We start from the raw sequence: 21,341 nt of genomic DNA, 5'->3' as shown, positions 1-21,341 counted from the left end.
TGCATTTCATCCTTGTGAGGATTCGTCAGGCTATTGCATGATATCCTCTACTCACTTATTGAGAAATAAATACTGAAAATAGATTTATAAAATTTTATGTAAATGCATAAAATAATATCTATAAGCGAAATGGTTTCAGACAAACCATTTTCCTTTTAGTAGTCACTAAGGAATTATATTATAAATGCATATTCATGATCATTTCTGCTGTAAAATATAGCAAATAACAAAAATTAATTACTGCATGTAACTCTGGCCTTTTTTTTATATATATAGAACTTGGTTAATATATACATGTATTTGTTGAATGTCAAATCATAATCCAAGTTTTAATGTTTTGTGCTGCTATTGTTTGAAAATGATCTTCCTCTTTTCTTTTCCTAATCAGCTCTCCAGTTGAGACTGTCTTGTTTTATGCAATTACTACATTGCACAACTTACTGCTTCATCAGGAAGGCTCCAAGATGGCTGTACGCCTTGCAGGAGGCTTACAAAAAATGGTGGCACTGCTTCAAAGGAATAATGTCAAATTTCTGGCTATTACCACAGACTGCTTGCAGATTCTTGCCTATGGGAATCAAGAGAGCAAAGTAAGTTCATTTTTACTTATTTTTGTCTGCCCAACTTGTGTAAAAAGTCTAACGCCTCATTTGTGGCTATTTCACTATTTCTACTTAACATATATTTCAATCATTTTGAATGAAATGTTCTGAAATCTGAACTAATGTTCACATTCGTTGTCAGACGTTGTTGTTGTTGAGACTCCGTATAATACTAGTTGACAATTAAATATGCGTTTTTTAGTCCTTAACCTGCAAGCTTGGAATGTGTAGATGCCACGAAGCATTCATTAGTGTAAACTATACAATCAATAACTCAACAAATAACTGTTCTTGTCACAGCAAATGGACACTAGATAATATATACATGTGTGTATAGGTGTTCAAGAGAGAAAACTCATGAATTTAACAAGCTTATTAAGAGTGCTCAATAAAAGAGATATATTTTTATTGATATGGACAAATTTACATGATCCGACACTAGACATACAGAGAGAAGTGGTCAGTTAAAGGTTTAAGAACCAGATTTCTTCAGTGGAAGACTAACTTTAAGTCGCTTGACGAGGACTTGTGGTCTTGACCGACTACCTGTCCAGTGTTGCAACTATGTAAATTTGTCTATATCAATATAAAAATATATATATATGAATTGCCCACCCAGCATTGCCCGGTCATAAAATATGCTTAAAGATATTTCAATTAATAAAGATTTTGTATTTATTATTATAGAGCCAATTCTCTATTGGTTATTATGGCCGATATATATAGATTTCCAAAATAGAAAAAAAGGACTTGGGTGCCATCAGATAGAATCGAAATTAAAGCATTTGTTGTGACTTGTTGCACTATATTCAAGCAGATGAGAAATAGTTAAAAGTGAACACCTTAGCATATATATATATATTTGTGTATACGTACAAGAGTGCTCCAAGTTGACTTATGCCTTCCAAGTTCCAATTTTTTTCAATTTTGACCCCTTAGCAGCTATTTTTATAATATATATATATATATATATAACAATCCACAAAAAATGCAATCATTTAACCCATCTCACACTGTTCTGCAATCTTGTCTCTGAGGAGATGCAGTTTGGAAAAATGGATATAGGCATAGTGAGTATTATAAATTAGATTTTATTTGTTGGTCATTCAGTTTTCTCTCTGTATTCTAAAACCATGACTCAACAGTCCTCTTTGATTTGGTTTGCGCCATTTTTTTTTCTCCTCACATCTTTTGTTTTTCTTTTGCCAGCTCATCATACTAGCTAGTGGTGGTCCGGTTGAACTGGTTCGAATCATGAGAACATACAGCTATGAAAAACTCTTATGGACTACCTCCAGAGTGTTGAAAGTTTTGTCTGTCTGCTCCAGCAACAAGCCAGGAATTGTGGAAGCTGGTAAGATTTTCTTTATCCTCTCTCGTACTTTCACCTTGTTAACACATTGGATCACCTGGTTGTTTGGATTACCATAACTCTGCCATTGAATTCTATTTATAAAGTTCTGGAGATCCTGAAGAGTGCTCAATACTATTGCAGAGCAAATATAGTTTTTTATTGCCGTTTTATCTGCTTAGTTACACGTTTCAGTTACCAAATCCTATCAACGACCCAGTAACTTTATCAGACTTTATAGAAATGATTATTATAATCAGAAAAAACGATATTAGAAGAAGCAAAAAAGGTGGGGTTCAATTCTAATTTGACAACAGTCCGTTAAATCCAAAGTAGCTGAGCAGCAGCTTGGTTCCCACCAGTTTTGGCAAATAGCAAACAGGATCCTGAACAGAAGCTTGCGTTCTATCCCAACCATCATTAATGGACCTGAGGTCATCTCGTCAGCATCAGACAAAGCTAAGCTATTTGCCAAGAACTTTGCAGCTAATTCTACCCTACACGACCATGGCCATCAACTCCCCGTATTTCCTTCTATAACAGACAACATGCTATGCAACATACAAATATCTGTGCGTGATGTCGCCAAGCTCATCAAGAACCTTGATTCCAGTAAAGCAACTGGCCCTGACGGCATTCCAATTATAGTGATGAAAAAGCTTCAACCAGAACTTGCCCTCATACTTACAAAACTGTTTAAGCGTCGTCTTAAGGAGAAGTGCTTCCCAACACCTTGGAAAATCTCATCAGTATGCCCTGTATTTAAGAATTCAGGTGATCGCTCATCTCCCTCTCAGTACAGGCCAATAAGTCTCCTGTGCGTCATGAGTAAGTTACTGGAATCTGTGTTAAATAGAGAAGTAATCAACCATCTCAGCAAAAATAACTTTCTTAGTGACACACAATATGGTTTCTGTTCTGCTAGATCTACAGCAGATGTGCTTACAGTTATATCTCATAGGATTAGTAAATCTCTCGACAAAGGCTTCCTTTCTAGGGCAATTGCTCTTGACATATCAAAGACCTTCGATAAGGTATGGCATAAAGGCCTACTTCACAAGATTTCCAGCTACGGTTTAACTGGAAATGTCTTAATAATTAAATCATTTCTCTGATAGGTTCATAAGAGTAGTGGTTGATGGGCAACAATCAGAGGCCCACAATATTAATACTGGAGTCCCTCAGGGGTCCATTCTGGGCCCAAATCTCTTCCTGATCTACATCAATGATCTCCCAAAACACATACTTAAATCATTCGTTGACATCTATGCTGATGACATGACCATCTATGGCAACACATCAAAGGCTGTAAATGACAAAGTTCTCTCTTATTCTCTCTCCTCTGATCTTGAATGGAGGAAGAGGTGGCTGGTTACTTTTAATGTATCTAAAACCGAGCTTCTATCTTTACATCATCAACGCTCTGATCCTCATCTAGCATCAATTGAAGTGGATGGCTCTCATCTTGGAGAGGCTCCATGTTTTGACAAGCTCCTGGGATTGACCTTTACTCCTGATCTGAAATGGAACACTTACATCAAATCTGTTGCCAAGGTCACTGGAAAAATGGTAAGATCCTTCTACCACTACCGATACAATTCTCTAGCTATATAAAAGCAAGTTCATTCAAGGATGGAGTACTGCTATCACATCTGGGCAGGAGCTGCTAAAACAGCCTATCCTGCCTTGACAGAGTACAAAAGACTTTGTAGCCTAGTGGGGATGCTCTTTTCTCTTCTCTGCAACCTCTCTCCTACAGAACAGAAGTTGCAAGCCTGTCTTTGTTTTATCGTTATTTCCATGGTAAGTGCTTGTCTGAGCTCCAATCTCTGGTCTCCCCTCGCCAGTTTTTCACGAAAAACACCCGTCTAGCTGAAACCACTGTCAGTAATTTTCCCTACTCTTTATCTGTGCCTAAATCAAAACGTAGATTCCATGAACAAAGCTTCTTTCTTACTAGTGCATGCCTGTGAAACTCTTCCATTTGCCTGTTTCCCACCTGACTACAACCTGTTGAACTAAGACACTTTATCAGATCTCCATTACTAGTGATTACTACGATACTATCCCATTAATTACTTTACACACAATAACCCTTATCCCCGAGTGGCCTCCAAGCCTTGATAAGTGTTGACTTCCTTGTAAAAAAAAAAAGAATTTGAGATTTAAGAAACCTTGGAAAATGGTAAGGGGCAATGGGGAGTTACAAATATTCAACCAGCCACGCATAGGAATAGGAGGGGGGAGAGAAAGAGAGGGATAAGAAATAAAAGAAAGAGACAAGCAGTTGATGTGGCACTAACTTGTGGACTGTAGGTAGCTATAGCAGTTAGTTGTTGAATGCATGTCATATGGAGTTTGACACATTAAAGATCTATGCGGTTTGGGAGGGGGAGGGGGCATTGTTTGCAGTAACTAAAATGCGTCCTCTCAAAGCAAGCTTAGTTACATCCAACTTGAGTGCATTTATCTATTTAAATGCATCAACCCTCTATGTCTAAGTCTCTAAGAAATTAAGTAAATTAAAAATTGCAAGATATGAATTGAATTAATATAAAGGATATGAATGTAGGATAGAAATATAATAACAATAAATAAAAAAAAATAATAGTAATGATAGCTAAGTAATTGTATAAATGCAGTGGGTATAGGATAGAAAAATAAAAAAATAAAATAAAAGAATATATAATTAATTAGGCGAGGTTAGGCAGATGTATGATAAATTATGTTCCTAAAAATGTGGTTGGTTTAATATTTGGGAGTCTGTATGGGTTTGATCAGATATAAGGTTTATTGGGTAGGGGTTAATGGCTCAGAAATCCTTAAAGTTCAGTTATCTTTAGATAAAGAGAAATGGGGGGGGGGTCTAGGATAATGTGTTGGGGGTAATTACCTCGTTTAATACTCTAGTTCAGGGTACTTAATGATAGAGGTCAAATGTATCAGTTACTAGGGTTAGAAATTGGTATAAGTGTACACATAGACATATATACATTAAAGACCATTATGAGAACCGAGCAAGTAGTACATCTATAACACAACTTGCCACTTATTTTGGAAAGGATTGCCTTACAAATGATGCTGAGAACCCAAACAAGCCTGCCACTGACATAGCCCAGAAAAGTCGGAAAAAATACACTAGCCAGTTGTATAGTGTTAAAACAGAAGAATGGACCAACCATAAACTGGCAAAATATCTACCGACTGAACTATCCCAAGAATATATCGATAGGGATGGTTCCCTGGACTAGCTCAGAAGAGGATCCCTCCATTACGACCAAGAGAGGTTGATATTGGCTGCACAAGACCAGGGCCTCATGACGAACGCCTTCAAAAAGATGAGTGGTCTAAGCAACAATAATAAATGCAGGTTCTGTAGCACTGAGGTTGAGTGTGGGCCACCTGATTTCTAGTTGCAAGGTCCTACTTGGAGATGGTTATTATACAGATCGCCATAACGGAGTTTGCAAATACCTTCACTGGAAGATATGTAAGAAACTCAACATTCAGTGTAGTAAAAAATCCTGGGAACATATACCCGAACGAACAGTTGGGAATGACAACTACACCATTCACTATGACTACATAATCCCGACTGGTACATATCTTGAAAACGCAGCTGTTAAACCAGATATAGTGATTTGGGACAGAGCAAACAAAAAAGCGACCATAATAGAGGTCAGTGTACTCAATGATACAGGGCTTAACAGAGCTGAGAGGGAAAAGATAAAGTATCAAGGACTTATGTATGATATGAAACGAAATTGGAAACTAAGACGTTTCAATTATACCAGTCATTATAGGAACAACTGGGCTTATGAAAAAGAACTTTAAAAAGTACATAGCAAGCATACCCGGTGAACCAAGTGCAAGTGAAATACAAACGATTGCACTGAAAGGGACGGCTAGAATCCTGAAAAGATCTCTTGGTTGGACTCACTAAAATAGGGGTAAATGTCAGACATCTGGTTGGATGTCCCACCCCCTAGAAGAAAAAGTTTAAAAAAAAAATGTAAAAAAAAAAAAAATAAAGCACGCGTATGCAGATATATACTTACATATATATGGACATACCAAGTCAATTGTAAATGGTCATATAGATGAAAGTAAAAATAAGTATGAAGTAAAAGTAGTAAAAATGTAAATAAGTATAGGGATCAAGTATAATTCGCTAACTAGTTTAATATAGTGGTTAAAAGTATATATGCATAAGAAATATAAAAAAGGTAAAGGTTATTAATTATTAATGTATCCAACGACTAACCACTATAGATACCTACAGTCCACAAATTAGTGCTACATCATTAACTGCTTGACTCTGTCCTTTTATTTCTTATCACTCTTTTTCTCTCCTCTACCTCCGCCTTCAAAGTTTTACCCATCTTATGCTCTCCTTTTCCACCCTCTCTCTCTCTCCCACTCTTTCTCTCTCCCTTCTATTCCTATCTGTGTCTGGTTGAATATTTTAAACTCCCTGTCACCCCTTACCATCTTCCAATGTTAAAACTTAATTGTTGTCAAATTAGAATTGAAATTCTTTTTCCCTTTCTTTGCTTCTAATATCATATTTCATAATCATAACAATCACTTATGTAAAGTCTGGAGTTACTGAATCATTGATACGATTCAGTGACTGAAACATGTGTAATTAAGATGATAAAACGGTAATAAAGATCAAATCCAAAAAATGTCTGATGTCCACAAAGCATGAATTGATGACAAAAACTCTGCAATAAAAAAAAAAAAAAAGGCTTACAAAATCTATAAAGCACAAGTGTAAAAATACTGCCTCAGGTGAAAGAAGTGGTGGGCTGATCATACACAATCTATTCAAGTGGAATAGGAAAGATAGCAAGGCCTTTTATGACGGAATAAAGTTTTTGGTCGTCAATAATCAGGAGCTTCACCTGTTTCTGCAAAAGATGGAACTTTGTTGACTGATAAAAGTGATATTTTGAATTGCTGGAAAGAACATTTTGGGACAGTATTAAACACTTCCTCTGTTATGAACAACTGTATTATTGAATCAATTCGGCAGCTTCCTGAAAAAAAAAACTAATGTCTGAGCTGCCGACTCTACAAGAAGTCCTTAATGCTATCAAACAGAAAGCAATACGTAAGGCAACTGGTAACGATGCTGTACCACCAGAAGTGTTTAAGTATTGTGGCCAAAAGTTGGCTAGAAAATTGTATGCTCTTTTTGTATCCATTTGGATAACAGGAAAGGTTCTCCAAAATTTTGAACTCCATGCTTGTGATAGAGAATCTTGGAAGAGTGTGTTACCAGCGAATCAAACTTATCTCCACGGTTTATATTCACAAATTAAAGGAGACTAGGCTAAGAAAAAAAACAAAAACAAATGCAAATATACCAGCAACGATTCCTCAATTTTCGTACCTGTGGCCATGTTTGCAAGTCTCTAGCAGGATTCAAGTGCTATCTTCGACTGAACGAGTGTCGGCACAAACAACCATAAACAGATATTTGAGACTGACCGGAGAATCCATGATGATGACTGAGGCACACATATATTATTAAGTGTTTTTGCTTGATAATATATATCATCCTGAGACTAGCTACCCATAACTATCTTGGCCACTGCAGACAGTCGTGCATGATTTGTGTTCATCCAGGATGCTAGGAGTCGATTCAATCTATCCTAGTTCAATGTTGTCTCGAGTCAAAAACATTACAGGTTGACAGTTAAACAATAAATACTATGAGACTGAGACAGACACACACACACACACACACACACACATATATTCCACATATCCTCCACTCAATGCATCATTCATCAGAAGAATAAGAACTCTTAACTTTTAAAAGAAAATTTTTAAAACCTGGGCACGATTTTTTATTTTTTTTTTTTATTCGGTTATATAAATCTGAAAAAAATCGAAGAGTAGTTGCAATTGTGTTTTATGATAGTTATGCCATGTTTGATTTCTATCAATTTATGTGTGTGTGTACATATATATATACACACATAAATCAAACATGGCATAACTATCATAAAACAAAATTGCAACTAAATTGATAGAAATCAAAGATGGCGTAAATATCATAAAAACTAAATATATACACATACACGCAAGAGGATGTTCTATAAGTAATGCCCCTTATTTAAAAAAAAAAATTTTTATATTCTGCTTGAATGAATTAGAAAGATTGCAAATTGCATTGTTTTGATAACTCGATTTATGCATTCATGACCTTAGTTTCATCTCTCTGTTGAAGAAGAAAGCAATCTTGTCATGGACATGTCAGAAGAAGAGATGCATCATTGAATTCCTCCATGCGAAAAAAATTGAACCAATCAATATTCACCAGCACCTATTAAATATTTACGAAGCCAATGCAGTTGATGTCAGCACAGTTAGATGGGTTTGTTGACTTCAGAGTTGGTCAGATGTGAGTGACAAAGTGTGCTATTGACTTCTATGACAGGCATGAAAAGAGACTAGCAAAAGTGCATTGAGAATGGTGGTGCTATCCAGAAATATAAATTCTGGAGTACAAAAGGTTTTCCATTTTAATGGTACCACTCCTGTCTTTATACCTCTTGAACATTTTAGTTTGAAATAGGGGGGTGGGGGGTATATTTATATATTTATCTAATCCCTGACACTTTTTTAAAATTTCTTTCAGGTGGTATGTCAGCTTTGGCTGAAAATTTGGCTCATGAAAGTCCACGCGTTGTACACAATTGTCTGTGGACACTTAGGAATCTCTCGGATGCTGGCACACGTGTCGTAAGTTTCTCTCCTTTCACAATAAGAACATAATTTAATATCGTTTCACATTAGGAACAATTGCTGGATCATTATATAAGACTAAAACTGGTTTTGTTGTCTTTGAGCAAGGTTTTTATCTTGCCATCCCTAAATCTTTCCCAGCCCTTTTTACCTTTTAATTTCTTCTGGCTACCCTAATTCCCAACCATACCATCCTAGATATAATTTTTAAATTGGGGGGGGGGGGCTCTAAGTTGTCATTACTTCCAATTCTCCTTTGGCTCAGAGTTGCAGTACATGTCAGGATTGCATATATATATATCGTGGCTGAATTAAGTACACAATGTTTTTCTAAGCAAACAAATTAATGTTAAAAATGTTAAACTCATTTTACCAAAATGAGTCTTCATATTTACTTGCCTCCTCACAAGGTCCATTTTTAATGCAGAAGAAATCCAGTCCTCCATAAAGGTGGCACGTAGGATTCGAACAAAAATTTAAATTGCTTTAGTTTAGAAGAATTCTTCGTTCACTAAATGGTCCTTATAACTGAACTCCTCCAAAAAGTGATGTGAAAAAATGCAGTGATTGCAGAAAGTTACAATTTTTAGTTATGTTAGATGAAAACACAATCTGTAATCCCTCTTTGGCCCATAGCTCACACAACACAACCTTTACATTACTTTGCAGCTGATCTCCAAATCTAAAATGTTTTAAAATATATTTGGGAAAGATTTTCTAATATCTTTTTAAGTAATGCTCATTATGTATGTGCGTGTAATATATATATATATATATATATATATATAATTTAAAGGAGATTAGAATAATAGTCTAAAGAGCTAAGTGTATTTTAATGTAACAGTGAAATTACTAGTTTAATTAAAATACAGGAAATGCTCGTTGTAATTTAGATATATAATAAGCTCGATAGTTAAATGTCCTAGAGCTAATTCAATATTAAGTAATGTGATTTACAATTTAAAAATTTTAAAAAAAATTTTAAATTTAAAAATCAAATTTTAATTAAATTAAAAATCAGTTTCATAAGAAGGAACAACAACAAAGTCAATTATCTGTACGATCGTTTCGGAAATCCGTGCTTTTTATTTGTGGTATACATGAAGTTATGTAGAACAATTATATATAGTTTTTTTGGTAAGCATGGTCTCCTCATCAGCAAATTTAGGAGGATTTTTATTGAATTTAAAAGACACCATAAATAAACCTAGCATTAAAAGTAAGGCAGATGAATCTGAAAAAATTGAAATAAAAGGTTTGGATTTAAAATTTATAAGAAAATTAATATAGGTTAGAGATAGAAATGAGTAGAAAAAATATATATTTTTGAATTTACATAATAAATTTGATTTAAAAATATATAGAGATAGTTACCTTTTAGTTTTTCTTTTTTTGAAATCAAGAACTGTGTTTAAAGTAGTCATTTAGATGTTTGCTATAGCTTTTTATTTTATTGAATGATGAATTTTAAAAGGGCGACGCTCGTGCAGTAAATTGTTTCTGTTAGCGTATTTTGATTTAAAGACGCTACAGTTAATATATATAGAGAGAATATTTATTTTGCAAGTTTTTAAGGGGAATTGTCATGTGTTATTGACTTTATTTATTATTTGATTTACAGGTCTAAGGGAGGTAATTGGTCTAACTTAATTTATTAAAAAAAAAAAAAATTGTAATCTATTTTTACTAATGAGTAATTTTTAATGATTTAAGGTGGTTTATATTTATTAAATTTAAACCAACGTTTATGATTACATGTCAGAAGCTCGTGTCTTGAATTTAATAGTTTGGTTGTACTTCTTATATCTTCATATTTTAAAATTTTTAGGGTTTCTTTTGTACATAGTGCACAAAATTTATCTCCTGGTTTATATGATTTGCAAGTCTCAATTATTTGCCATTTTAAGTTGAAAGAAATATTGCTATTTTTTAGTTGCCAAATATAGTTGGATAAAGTAGTTTGGTTTGATAGTTATTTTTAAAAGAATGTTTGTGCGTTGAAATTGTTGTTGTTCCTTCTTATGAAACTGATTTTTAATTTAATTAAAATTTGATTTTTAAATTTAAAAAATTTTTTTAAATTTTTAAATTGTAAATCACATTACTTAATATATATATATATATATATATATATATTTATAAAATCTTGTTTTTGAAAATTTGAATAAATTTTCAAAAAAAAAAAAATAATAATAATCTAATAAACCTGTAAGGGAGGTATACAAAATTTTGATTATTCAACAAGGTGTACAAATAAACAAGAAAAAACTTATTCCATGGAGTTTCGAAGAATGCAACTCTTCTCATCAGAGGGAAGAGGTTTGCAAAATATACAATAAATTTTGGAGATTAATGCATTATAGGAAACAAACGATATGAAATTAATCATTTGCATCCAAAGTCATTTAACAGTTAGACAAGTTTGTGGGATTAACAAGATTAAAAAAAGCAGGAAGGGGAGGGGGTCCAATGAGAAAGATGGTAAAATCCAGAGCAGGAAATGAATTCGTTGGTAATCCATAAGGAAACAGAAATAAAAGTCTTGGGTTAAATGTAGAAAAGCATCAGATCATGGGGAAGTGAAGATTTTTTTTTTTTTTTAAATGGAATGAAGAGTGCTAAAATGGAGCTTCTAAATGAGATTGGGAATTGGGTTGGTAAGAGAAAATGAAAGAGAAAAACAGGAGAGCAAGAAACTATATTAAAAAGTCCAAAGGATAGGGGAGAAAGAGAGATGGACATAGTTGAGGGAAGAGGCGAGAAAAGGTGGGGAGGGGGGAAGAATCATCATTCTAAATCTATTTTTAGAACAGATAATATAGGTCAGTTAAAGTCAATTTGACCCAGACAGGAATATAATTAAGAATTATTTTAAATGTGGAAAGAAGTAAAGTGGGAGGGGGGGAGGATTACTGATACTTTAATAAATTAATGCATAATTATAATTGTATGCATACACACACATAAAAAAATGTTGAATAAAATATAAGGAAAAGTGAGACTAAAGGAATAAGCTCACTCCCAAGCAATAGGGATACATACACATATCAATATACAAAGACAGATGCATATATAGATACATGTATGCATATAAAGTGAGACATTGCATGTAAAAACATGTGGATATAACGCCAGGGTTAGTATACAGCAGCTCCTTCACACCAACAAAAAAAAAGGAATAGAAGATATCTTTTATATTAAGTAAATTTATCGCTGCAATTTTAAAAGATGAGTTAAGTAATTTCAAATTGGTTATATTTAAATTTTTTCTTATGTTTACATTGGGAAATAAGTTTGCTTTTGGAATTAAGTTGATACGTTTGGGGGGAAGTGATTATACTTATAACTTCAGGTATGCAGAGGTGACATGACTTAAAATCTGGAGTGTAAGACTGACTTTTTAAGAATAGCTCAATTTATAGAGAAGGTCGTATTTTTAGATTTAATTTTTTTAATTAAAGTAGGGAAGTTTCCTGGCTGTTATCAGTGGTTTCATTTTTAAAGGAAGAATTGTGCTTAGATATTTTAATCTTTATTAATGTTGAAGTGGTGCCAATATAAGTGTATATTTTATCTGGCGTTTGTGTAGTGTTAATGAGTTGTGGATTTCTGTTAGGATTTGGGGTGGGATTCTAATTTAATTTAGAGTTATGATTAGCAATAGTAGATTCAATTCGTACTGGGATATTTTGATGTGTTCAGAGGTGAGTTTTGATAAGTGTGTTGCAAAATATGGAGCAGGTTATCATCAATGTTATTATCAATGTTATTATTGCTATCATCACTATATTCATTAATATTGATATTATTTGTATTGTTGGTTGTGACATTGTTTGTAGGTGAAACGATTGGTGGATTGGTCGATTCACTAATTTAAGTTATATTTTGAGTAGTAGATGGATGGGGATTTCTGTCATGGGAGGATTATTTGCAACTATTGTTGGGGACTCTCTATATATATTTATAAAATCTTGTTTTTGAAAATTTGAATAAATTTTCAAAAAAAAAAAATAATAATCTAATAAACCTGTAAGGGAGGTATACAAAATTTTGATTATTCAACAAGGTGTACAAATAAACAAGAAAAAACTTATTCCATGGAGTTTCGAAGAATGCAACTCTTCTCATCAGAGGGAAGAGGTTTGCAAAATATACAATAAATTTTGGAGATTAATGCATTATAGGAAACAAACGATATGAAATTAATCATTTGCATCCAAAGTCATTTAACAGTTAGACAAGTTTGTGGGATTAACAAGATTAAAAAAAGCAGGAAGGGGAGGGGGTCCAATGAGAAAGATGGTAAAATCCAGAGCAGGAAATGAATTCGTTGGTAATCCATAAGGAAACAGAAATAAAAGTCTTGGGTTAAATGTAGAAAAGCATCAGATCATGGGGAAGTGAAGATTTTTTTTTTTTTTTAAAAAGTCCCCAGGACTCTCGAGGTAACTCAGTAACAGTACATAAATACATGACATCCCTGTGAATGCAATCATTTTTGAGTAGGCAGTCTTGCTTATTGTTACAATTGCAGTTAGTTTTTGTCCTTAAGGAGAAAGGGGTGGTTTGAGCTAAATTTTTTTTTTTTTTTTTGTGTTAGATGCTATTATTTATGCTAGGTTAGGCATTGTAGAGTAGGAAATTTTAATAGAATTTTTATATATGGTACTATATCTATGTAGTTGCTTAAGAATTTTCTGCAATCTTAAATTCTTTTGGTATATTTGTTTTGCCATTTGAGGGTTTTTTTGTTTTTTGTTTTTGCTTTTTTTACATGGATTCCAGTAACTTACTCATGACACACAGGAGACTTATTAGTCTGTACTGAGAGGGAGATGACTTATCACCTGACTTCTTAAATACAGGTCATACTGACAAGGTTTTCTAGGGTGTTGCAAAGCACTTCTCCTTAAGGCAATCCTTAAACAGTCTTGTAAGTATGGGGGAAAATTCTGGTTGCAGCTTTTTCAACACTATAATTGGAATGCCATCTGGGTCAGTTGCTTTACTGGAATCAAGGTTCTTGATTAGTTTGGTGACCACATGCACAAATATTTGTATGTTGGATAGTGTGTTGTCTGTTGTAGGAGGAAATACGGGGAGTTGAGGTATTCTCTTTCCTAGGATGGTTGTGGGGGTTTAGTTATGAGTCTTGCATTGGGTGGATTTATGTTGGTAATTAGTTATTATTCAGCAGAGTAGATTGTTTTCTGGAATATGATTTATTTCTAGTCATGCTATGGTTAATTACGGATGTTAGACAGCTGGTAACGGGGTTATTATGGCTATATTGTATTTTTTCATTATACTCTCAATTTTTTAGGCTTTATTAAAGAAGGTTGCATTTTTTTGTTGAAGTATTTTTTGTTTTTTTTGTCTGCAGAAAGTCGAGAAATTCTTCTAGACCAAAAGTACTATGGATTTTATTATAGAATCAAGGTGATTAGAAAACTTCTGAACATAGAAAAGATTTAAATTGGGCTTATGGTAGGGGCTGTAGGATTCTGTATTGAGGTTTAGCGTGGTGTCAAGAAAAGTTTTTTTTTTTTCTTTTTTTTTCTTTTTTTGTCAAGTTCGTTCGTATATCATATGTTTGTGTGTATTTGTATCAGGTGCTCTAACATATATTATAATTTAGTGATTTAAATTTTATGATATGAAATGATTAAATTTCAAATCTAGAATTTTCATTATATGCAAGACAAAGAATACATTTCAATAAGTATATTTCCTTAACCTATAGGTTTTCGATGTCTACCCATCTTCTCAGAGGAGAAAATATTAGAAAATTTGCTAAAATACAATAAACATAGAAAATCATAAAAGTTTTTACATCCTAAAGTAAAGGAAATTATATAATGGTTCAAAATGAAAAGGATATTGAATTTCATATCCAAATTGTATGGTAAATTCCGAAGTAAAAGTCTTTGGTAGCAAGGATCCAATGCATAGTTTGAATCTTCCACGGCACAAGATAACAATCCGAAGTAGGCGTAATTCCTTGGTTTCTTCTTTGTTTAGATAAGTCCATTAACTATATTATTATATAAGTCCAGTGGAGCTGTTTTTTTAATAAACATAATTTTTTATATATTTATTACTTTATGATTTTCTATGCTTATTGTATTTAGCAAATTGGGTATAAACCATTTATATTTGCTAATATTTTTTCCTCTGAGGAGATGGGTAGACATCGAAAACCTATAGGTTAAGGAGATATACTTATTGAAATGTATTCTTTGTTTTGCATATAATAAAAATTCTAGATTTGAAATTTAATCATTTCACATCATAAAATTTAAATCACTAAATTATGATTTATTTGCTCTATCTTGTATATTTAGCAATTTTTATTTAGTTGGAAGTGTCTTTATAAAATATTATAGCTAATATTTTGTAAGACCAATAATCACTGGATTTCCTTACCAGTAGCTCTATTGCTTTACATTATTCTGAAGCGTGTGTATATATATATATATATATATATATATATATATATATAGCATTACAAGCGTATGCTGTATTTTCGTGGACATTGGCAATATTACATAACTAATCTGCTTCAACAAGTCATATCTTTATTTGTTGGTCAATTTTTAAAAGAATTATATTGATGAAAAGAGAATAGAATAAGCATTTCAAGGATAAGTTATTTTGCTTTTATGCGTTCAATGTTTTTATGCTCCAAGTTAAAAATGAAAAAATGATAAAAAAATTACGACAGCAGAAAGGGAAACGGTTTTTTTTTACTGTTTACACTTCATACGTTGCGTTTGGATACATATGCGCAGGGTTAAATTTGATTAGATATGGCTGAAATTTTACAGGCTATATAAACAAAGAAGTCCATCTCTACTGGTGTTTTGATTTTTATTTTAATGGCCACAGGAAGCAAAGTTGACGAAGAATATTTAAATATTTGATAATTATTAATTATGCAGAAATTTCTTATGTTATCTTTTATAGAAATTCAAATCACTTAAAGGGAAATGATGACAGCGATGTGCTAACCATCGCTGTCATCATTTTAATTGTTTGTATTCTCTTAAAAATAGAAAACTGTTTTTTCTGCTTTCAAAATGAAAGCAGAAAAAAATTTAATTTTTTATTCTGGGTTTGTCAATTAAAAAAAATCAAGTTTTTCAAATTTGATTTCTAAACAATACTATTTTGTTGTTTTTAACGCTTTTAGTACACATGTACTAAAAGCGTTAAAAAAAAAATGTACTAAGTACATGCGTTTGTTTTTTAGTGGTAAAAATAACAAACAAACAAAAAAAAAAACAAATATAACAAATAAAAGGTATGCACTTATGCTACCATGCTGAAATAATGTTATTATTTAGAAACCCATTCTTAACGTGGGGAAGGAACAGTGTTTTAACTATTCTGTACTTTCACCTAACAATTAAATATAATATATTGTGAAACTTGAATTTATTTTTGACTCATTGTCAAGACCATTTTTTCGAATCTGTAAAACAAACCGTTTTTGTCTTTCTTTTTTTAAACTGGAGATATCTAAATAATAATTAGGTGGTTCGATAAAGAATTTCATTGTGATGCATTTTGTAAATTTTTACCTTGTTTCCACCTTAGTCATTTTAAAGAAAAATGTTATCTTTTAAGGTTTTCGGGTATGCTGAAAACGAATATTGCATTTAAATTTTCTGCAAATAAGTAGCTTTCCAAATATTAAGCAATGTCATTTCTTATGTTATTGTTGGTAACCATCTTGGTACATATGTTTGCGCATAGTTTCTCAGGGTTAGGTTTGTGCGCTCACGTGTACCAAGATGGCCACCAGCGATAACATAAGAAATGACATTAGTTAATATCCGGAAAACTACTTATTTGCAAAAAGTTTAAATGCGATATGTTTTCAGCAACCTAAAAACATAAAAAAGTAATCATTTTAAATGTTAAGGTGGAAACAAGGTAAAAAAAATTACCATTTTATTTCTTTGTTTACATTGTTGAATTTTCATTAAAACAACAGAATATAAATGACAAAAATTACCATCAACTGGTGATATAATTATATAGTTGTTGCTTATTAGGATTCCTGGTATCCTGGTACTGTGAAAGCTACATCAAGGATTCACGTCATCTCAGAAAATAGGGGTATATTTTGGACCAGATAGAGGATTTACAAAATTGAAAATTGGACTGGTCCCAAAATGCATAAGTTCTGGTCGACTATGGGAATTTCTATTTTTACATATGAAAAATTTTCTTCAATTTATTTGAGATTAATTCATATCTACTCAATTTTTATTTTTTTAATCTTTGAAGGGAATAGTAAATACCGACCATGAATGCTCTTTAGGCATTCAATGGCTACACCCAGATTAAGCTCTCCTTTGGTGAGGAGGCAGAAAAATGCCTGCTCTCGATAAAGCTATATTTAAATACCACTATAATACTTAGTTTTGTTCATGAATAGACACCCACTGTATGATACCATGCACCAGTTTAAAAAACAAATTGAAATTTGTACATCTGAATTTATAATTCATGGCTTATGGTAAAGAGATACATCAAATTTGACTGCATAATCAGATAGAGCACACAATTTTACATAAGAGTACCAAGTTTCATGAGAATAGCTTGAAAAATAAATAAATGGTGGCGAAATTACCAAATTTCTTGAAATGTTGAGGTCCATAGTTTAGCCCACATTTTTCTAAAGAAAAATGTCTATGGAAAAGCCTAAATTTTGGCACTTAAAATTCTCATGACTTTTGAACTACTGATGGTATTTGCATAATTCAAATTGTTTTAAGCATCTTTTACATTGCTCTTTGCATGCAAGTTGATAAATAACAATTATTACTAACGATTACTGTATTGTCCAATTGACTACTGTACGCTCTTAACCCTTATCCTCGAGTGGTCTCTGGGCCTTGATAAGTGGTAATTCCTATGTAAAAAAAAAAAAAAAAAAGAAAGAAAAGATTAACTTGTAATGCTAATATGTATGTGTGTGTGTGATTAAAGTTTTTTGTTTTTTTTTTGTTTTTTTTTGGTCCTTCTGTATTAAAACATTTTTCTTGTTTACAGTGAAATTTATTTCATATTACACTGTGTGTCAAATTAACGGGATAACATTTTTCTACCAGTTTCAGAAACTTACCGGTAGTTTTGTATCAAAAGCTTCGGAAACGTTGGTAATACTGAGCTGCGCGTACTGTGAAATTTTCGTACTGTTCTGTGCAAAACAACTTGCCATCATAATTGCTGAATCCACGGTATTTGAAGTGTCAAATTATTAACAAGGCAGTTTGTTTCGTCAATAAAATGGGTCGTAAAAGTGGTTTGAGTAATTCTGAAAAGGGTACTATTACAGAACAGCTAGCAAAAAGTAAAACTACCCTCGAAATATTGAAAATGATAGGAATGTACCATCAAACCATGAAGAATTTTGCCAAGGACCCTACAAAGGTACGTAAGAGAACTGATAAAGGTAAATCTAGAGTTGTTTCACGCTGTTTTCTACTCCAAATTAAACGTGAAGTTGTTAAGAACCCTGGGCAGACAAGTCGAGAAGTTTTGACAAAGCCGGATTGAAGAATGTCTCAAAAAGTTCTCTATCGCCTTCTGAAAGAAGTGGCAAAGTCTGTTAAGCCTGTGACAAAGCCTCCATTAAAGCAACACCACATACAAAACCAATTGAAATGGGCAGAAGACAACATGAAAACGGATTTTTCCAAAGTTTTGTTTACGGATGAAGTGCGTGTCACTCTTGATGGCCCAGATGGCTGGGGCAGGGGATAGGTCCTAAATGGACGACATCTTCATCAGCGTTTAAGGCGCCAACAAGGTGGTGGTGGTGGGATAATGATATGGGCTGGGATTACTGGGGGTACTTTAGTTTGCACATGGAAAGTCCCAGAAGGCATAAAAATGACGTCAGATGCTTACATAGCTTTTCTGAAGGAGCACTTTGAACCATGGCTAAAGAAACAGGTTGACGTTCAGAAGAACCATTATTTTTATGCAGGATAATGTTTCTTTCGCATGCAGTAAAAAAAAAAAAAAAAGCAAAGAGTATTTGCAACAACTGGGGTTCTCTGGCTGATGGAAGATGGAGTGGCCTGTGAATTCGCCAGATTTGAGCCCAATTGGGAACCTTTGAAGTATCATGAAGTGATGCCGCTATGCAAGTGGATGCCAATTTAAGAGCAAAGGTGAATCGTGGGATGCTCTTCAAGGGGTATCGCAAGGAATAACTTGACGAAATCACAAATTTGACTAATTCTATGGACCAACGTTTTTCATGTCGCGTCTTTCACAAGTCCTTCATATAAAAGGATCGCATATCCCCTACTAATTATGTCAAAGTAGAAATTGCTATGTGTTCTAAGCAATTTTCCTAGTTCATTTAATGTTTGAAAATTATTTCAATAAACAAATTATTGGTATACTTTTTTTTCTCAACCTCGTTAATAACTTGACACACTGAAAGCAACAAATATTCCTATTTTCTGCCATAGTTTCGCTACTGCTTTAAATACTTTTCTTTTTTGACTGAAGTAGCTGAATAATATTGTAAACACTCTGTTTCATGGATTTTTATTCACCCATTCCTTAAATATTTTTAAAAATGTAAATTTGTTAATAATTTGATACGCAGTGGTACAGATTTTTCTTTTTAATTTCTTACACAAACATAACACTGCCATAAAGATAAGTCAATGATTTAAAAAAAAAAAAAAAAAAAGTTTTTCTTTTTTAAACCGTTTCCGTTATCTAAAACAAAAGGAAGCATTTTTCTTTTGCAAACATTTGCATAGAAGTTCTGGCTTTAATGTTCAATAAAGTTTGATTACCTGCTATAGACAAGTATTTTTAACTAGGTGTATGTTTTCATAAGGCCAAATATAATCCAAACAATAGTTGAAAATTCCTCACTCCATTTCTGGAGATGTTTGTAGAAATAATCACTCTCTAACATCTAATTCAAAACCTTAGTGTCTCATTTTTTTTTTTTTTTTTCTGTTGCAGGAAGGCTTGGAGGGCTTGCTTCAGATGCTGGTCCAGTTGTTGTCCTCCAACGACTTCAATGTCGTCTCTTGTGCTGCTGGTATCTTGTCTAATTTGACCTGTAATAATCAACGTAACAAAGTCACTGTCTGCCAAGTCGGTGGCATTGAGGCTCTTGTTCGAACCATTATGCAAGCCGGGGACAAAGAAGATATTACAGAACCTGCAGTAAGTACACTTTTCTAATCACAGTTGCATAGTGTTGTGATTTTAACTACAACAAATAACCGAACATGTTTCGAACGTGTTTTGCAGTCTTGTTGACATTAATAGTCGCAGTGAACATAGCCATTGTTTCTCTACTCTTTGTTTGCAACATTTTAATAATTCTTATATTGACAGTATATAAAAAGTGTCTGCTTTTCTTTTATTCATATCAGTGGTTGTAATAGTTGTTAGCAAGTTCAGTTTGGGTTTAATATTTTCAAATGCATCACAAATTCACTTATAACATAATTTGCAATACTAAATAAACCAGGAATTTCAACAATACAGACTATATCAATTTATAAAACAAATATCGAAAACAAGGAATTTTCAAAAATCTCCACATTTAATGCAGATATATACATTCTCTGCAATAATTGTCATCAAATACATATTAAAACTAAATGTGAACTAAAAAAATGTCTTAGTGAACATAAGAGATATAAAAATTAACAAGTCTCTAAATGCACTATTTTCTCATGCTTTACAATATGATCATTCTTTTAACTTTCAACAGCCTAGATTTATTCAATTCATTTACAAATAGATTTTTGCAAAGATTCTTGAATCAGCACTCCTTAAAAACTACGTAATAATTTCTACAATTTATCTCTTTTTAATCAGCAAACTTATATTAACAGAACTAACTTGAATTTAGATACAGATTAGCTATTTTTACTGAATACAAAAACATTGATAATTCGAGAAAGAAAAACTCAAAACATTTGTCTAAATCTTACGTTTTTTTTTTTTTAATTTTAATGGCTATTTGAAGAAAAAAACACTCATTCCATGTCATAAACATATTGCATATTTTAAATTATAACGCTTTTGTTTTGTTTTTAAAAAACAGTTCTTTTCACATTACAAATGCACAAACTATTTTTAAATATTGTACTTGTATTTTAGTCTTCAAATCGGTCCTTCTGAGGAAGTCTTGGAATAAAGTTGAAACGTTGATATGAATAATTTTTGTTTTTCATTTTTCCATTACATTAAAACATTATTTCCGTAGTTTTCAACATATACAATGGTCATTTTAAAAGTAGTCTATTTTTCAACACTAAAAGTTGGAAAGTGACAAACATGGGAATGCTACCATTAAAACAAGCAATTTTTTTTTTTTTTTTTTTTTTTTTTTTTTTTCTCCAGAATTTATTTTTCTACAAAGTCTTCGCCATTCACAATGCACTTTTACCAGAAATTTAATGATGCATCTTTGTTTCTGATGTTCATGACTGGTTACTTTATTAATTTCACACTTTCATTATCTGCTACAGAAATAAAACTTTCAGGTCATGAATGCGTAAGTTCAGTCATCATAACAATACAATTTGCAATCCCCTCTTATCCATTCGGGCAGAATGAAGGCGGCA

The 21,341-nt window shown here is 32.6% G+C and overlaps 1 protein-coding gene across 2 annotated transcripts in view; it reads left to right on the top strand.

The window, feature by feature from the left end:
• The window catches only part of LOC145268757 (catenin beta-like), a 126,053-nt gene that overhangs the window by 88,103 nt on the left and 16,609 nt on the right, over positions 1 to 21,341 (top strand). For both annotated transcript variants that reach the window (XM_080124354.1, XM_080124355.1), the window contains exons 7-10: positions 389 to 590; positions 1,812 to 1,956; positions 8,606 to 8,709; positions 19,720 to 19,926. In XM_080124354.1, the coding sequence (XP_079980480.1) occupies positions 389 to 590; positions 1,812 to 1,956; positions 8,606 to 8,709; positions 19,720 to 19,926 (658 nt within the window). The remainder of the gene's footprint in view (positions 1 to 388; positions 591 to 1,811; positions 1,957 to 8,605; positions 8,710 to 19,719; positions 19,927 to 21,341) is intronic.

This window comes from Euprymna scolopes, chromosome 44, assembly GCF_053919585.1.
Source record: "Euprymna scolopes isolate OS-2025 chromosome 44, ASM5391958v1, whole genome shotgun sequence".
NCBI classification, from domain to species: domain Eukaryota; kingdom Metazoa; phylum Mollusca; class Cephalopoda; order Sepiida; family Sepiolidae; genus Euprymna; species Euprymna scolopes.
The sequence above is the reverse complement of the archived record's forward strand: the minus strand, read 5'-3'. Positions and strand labels throughout refer to the sequence as shown.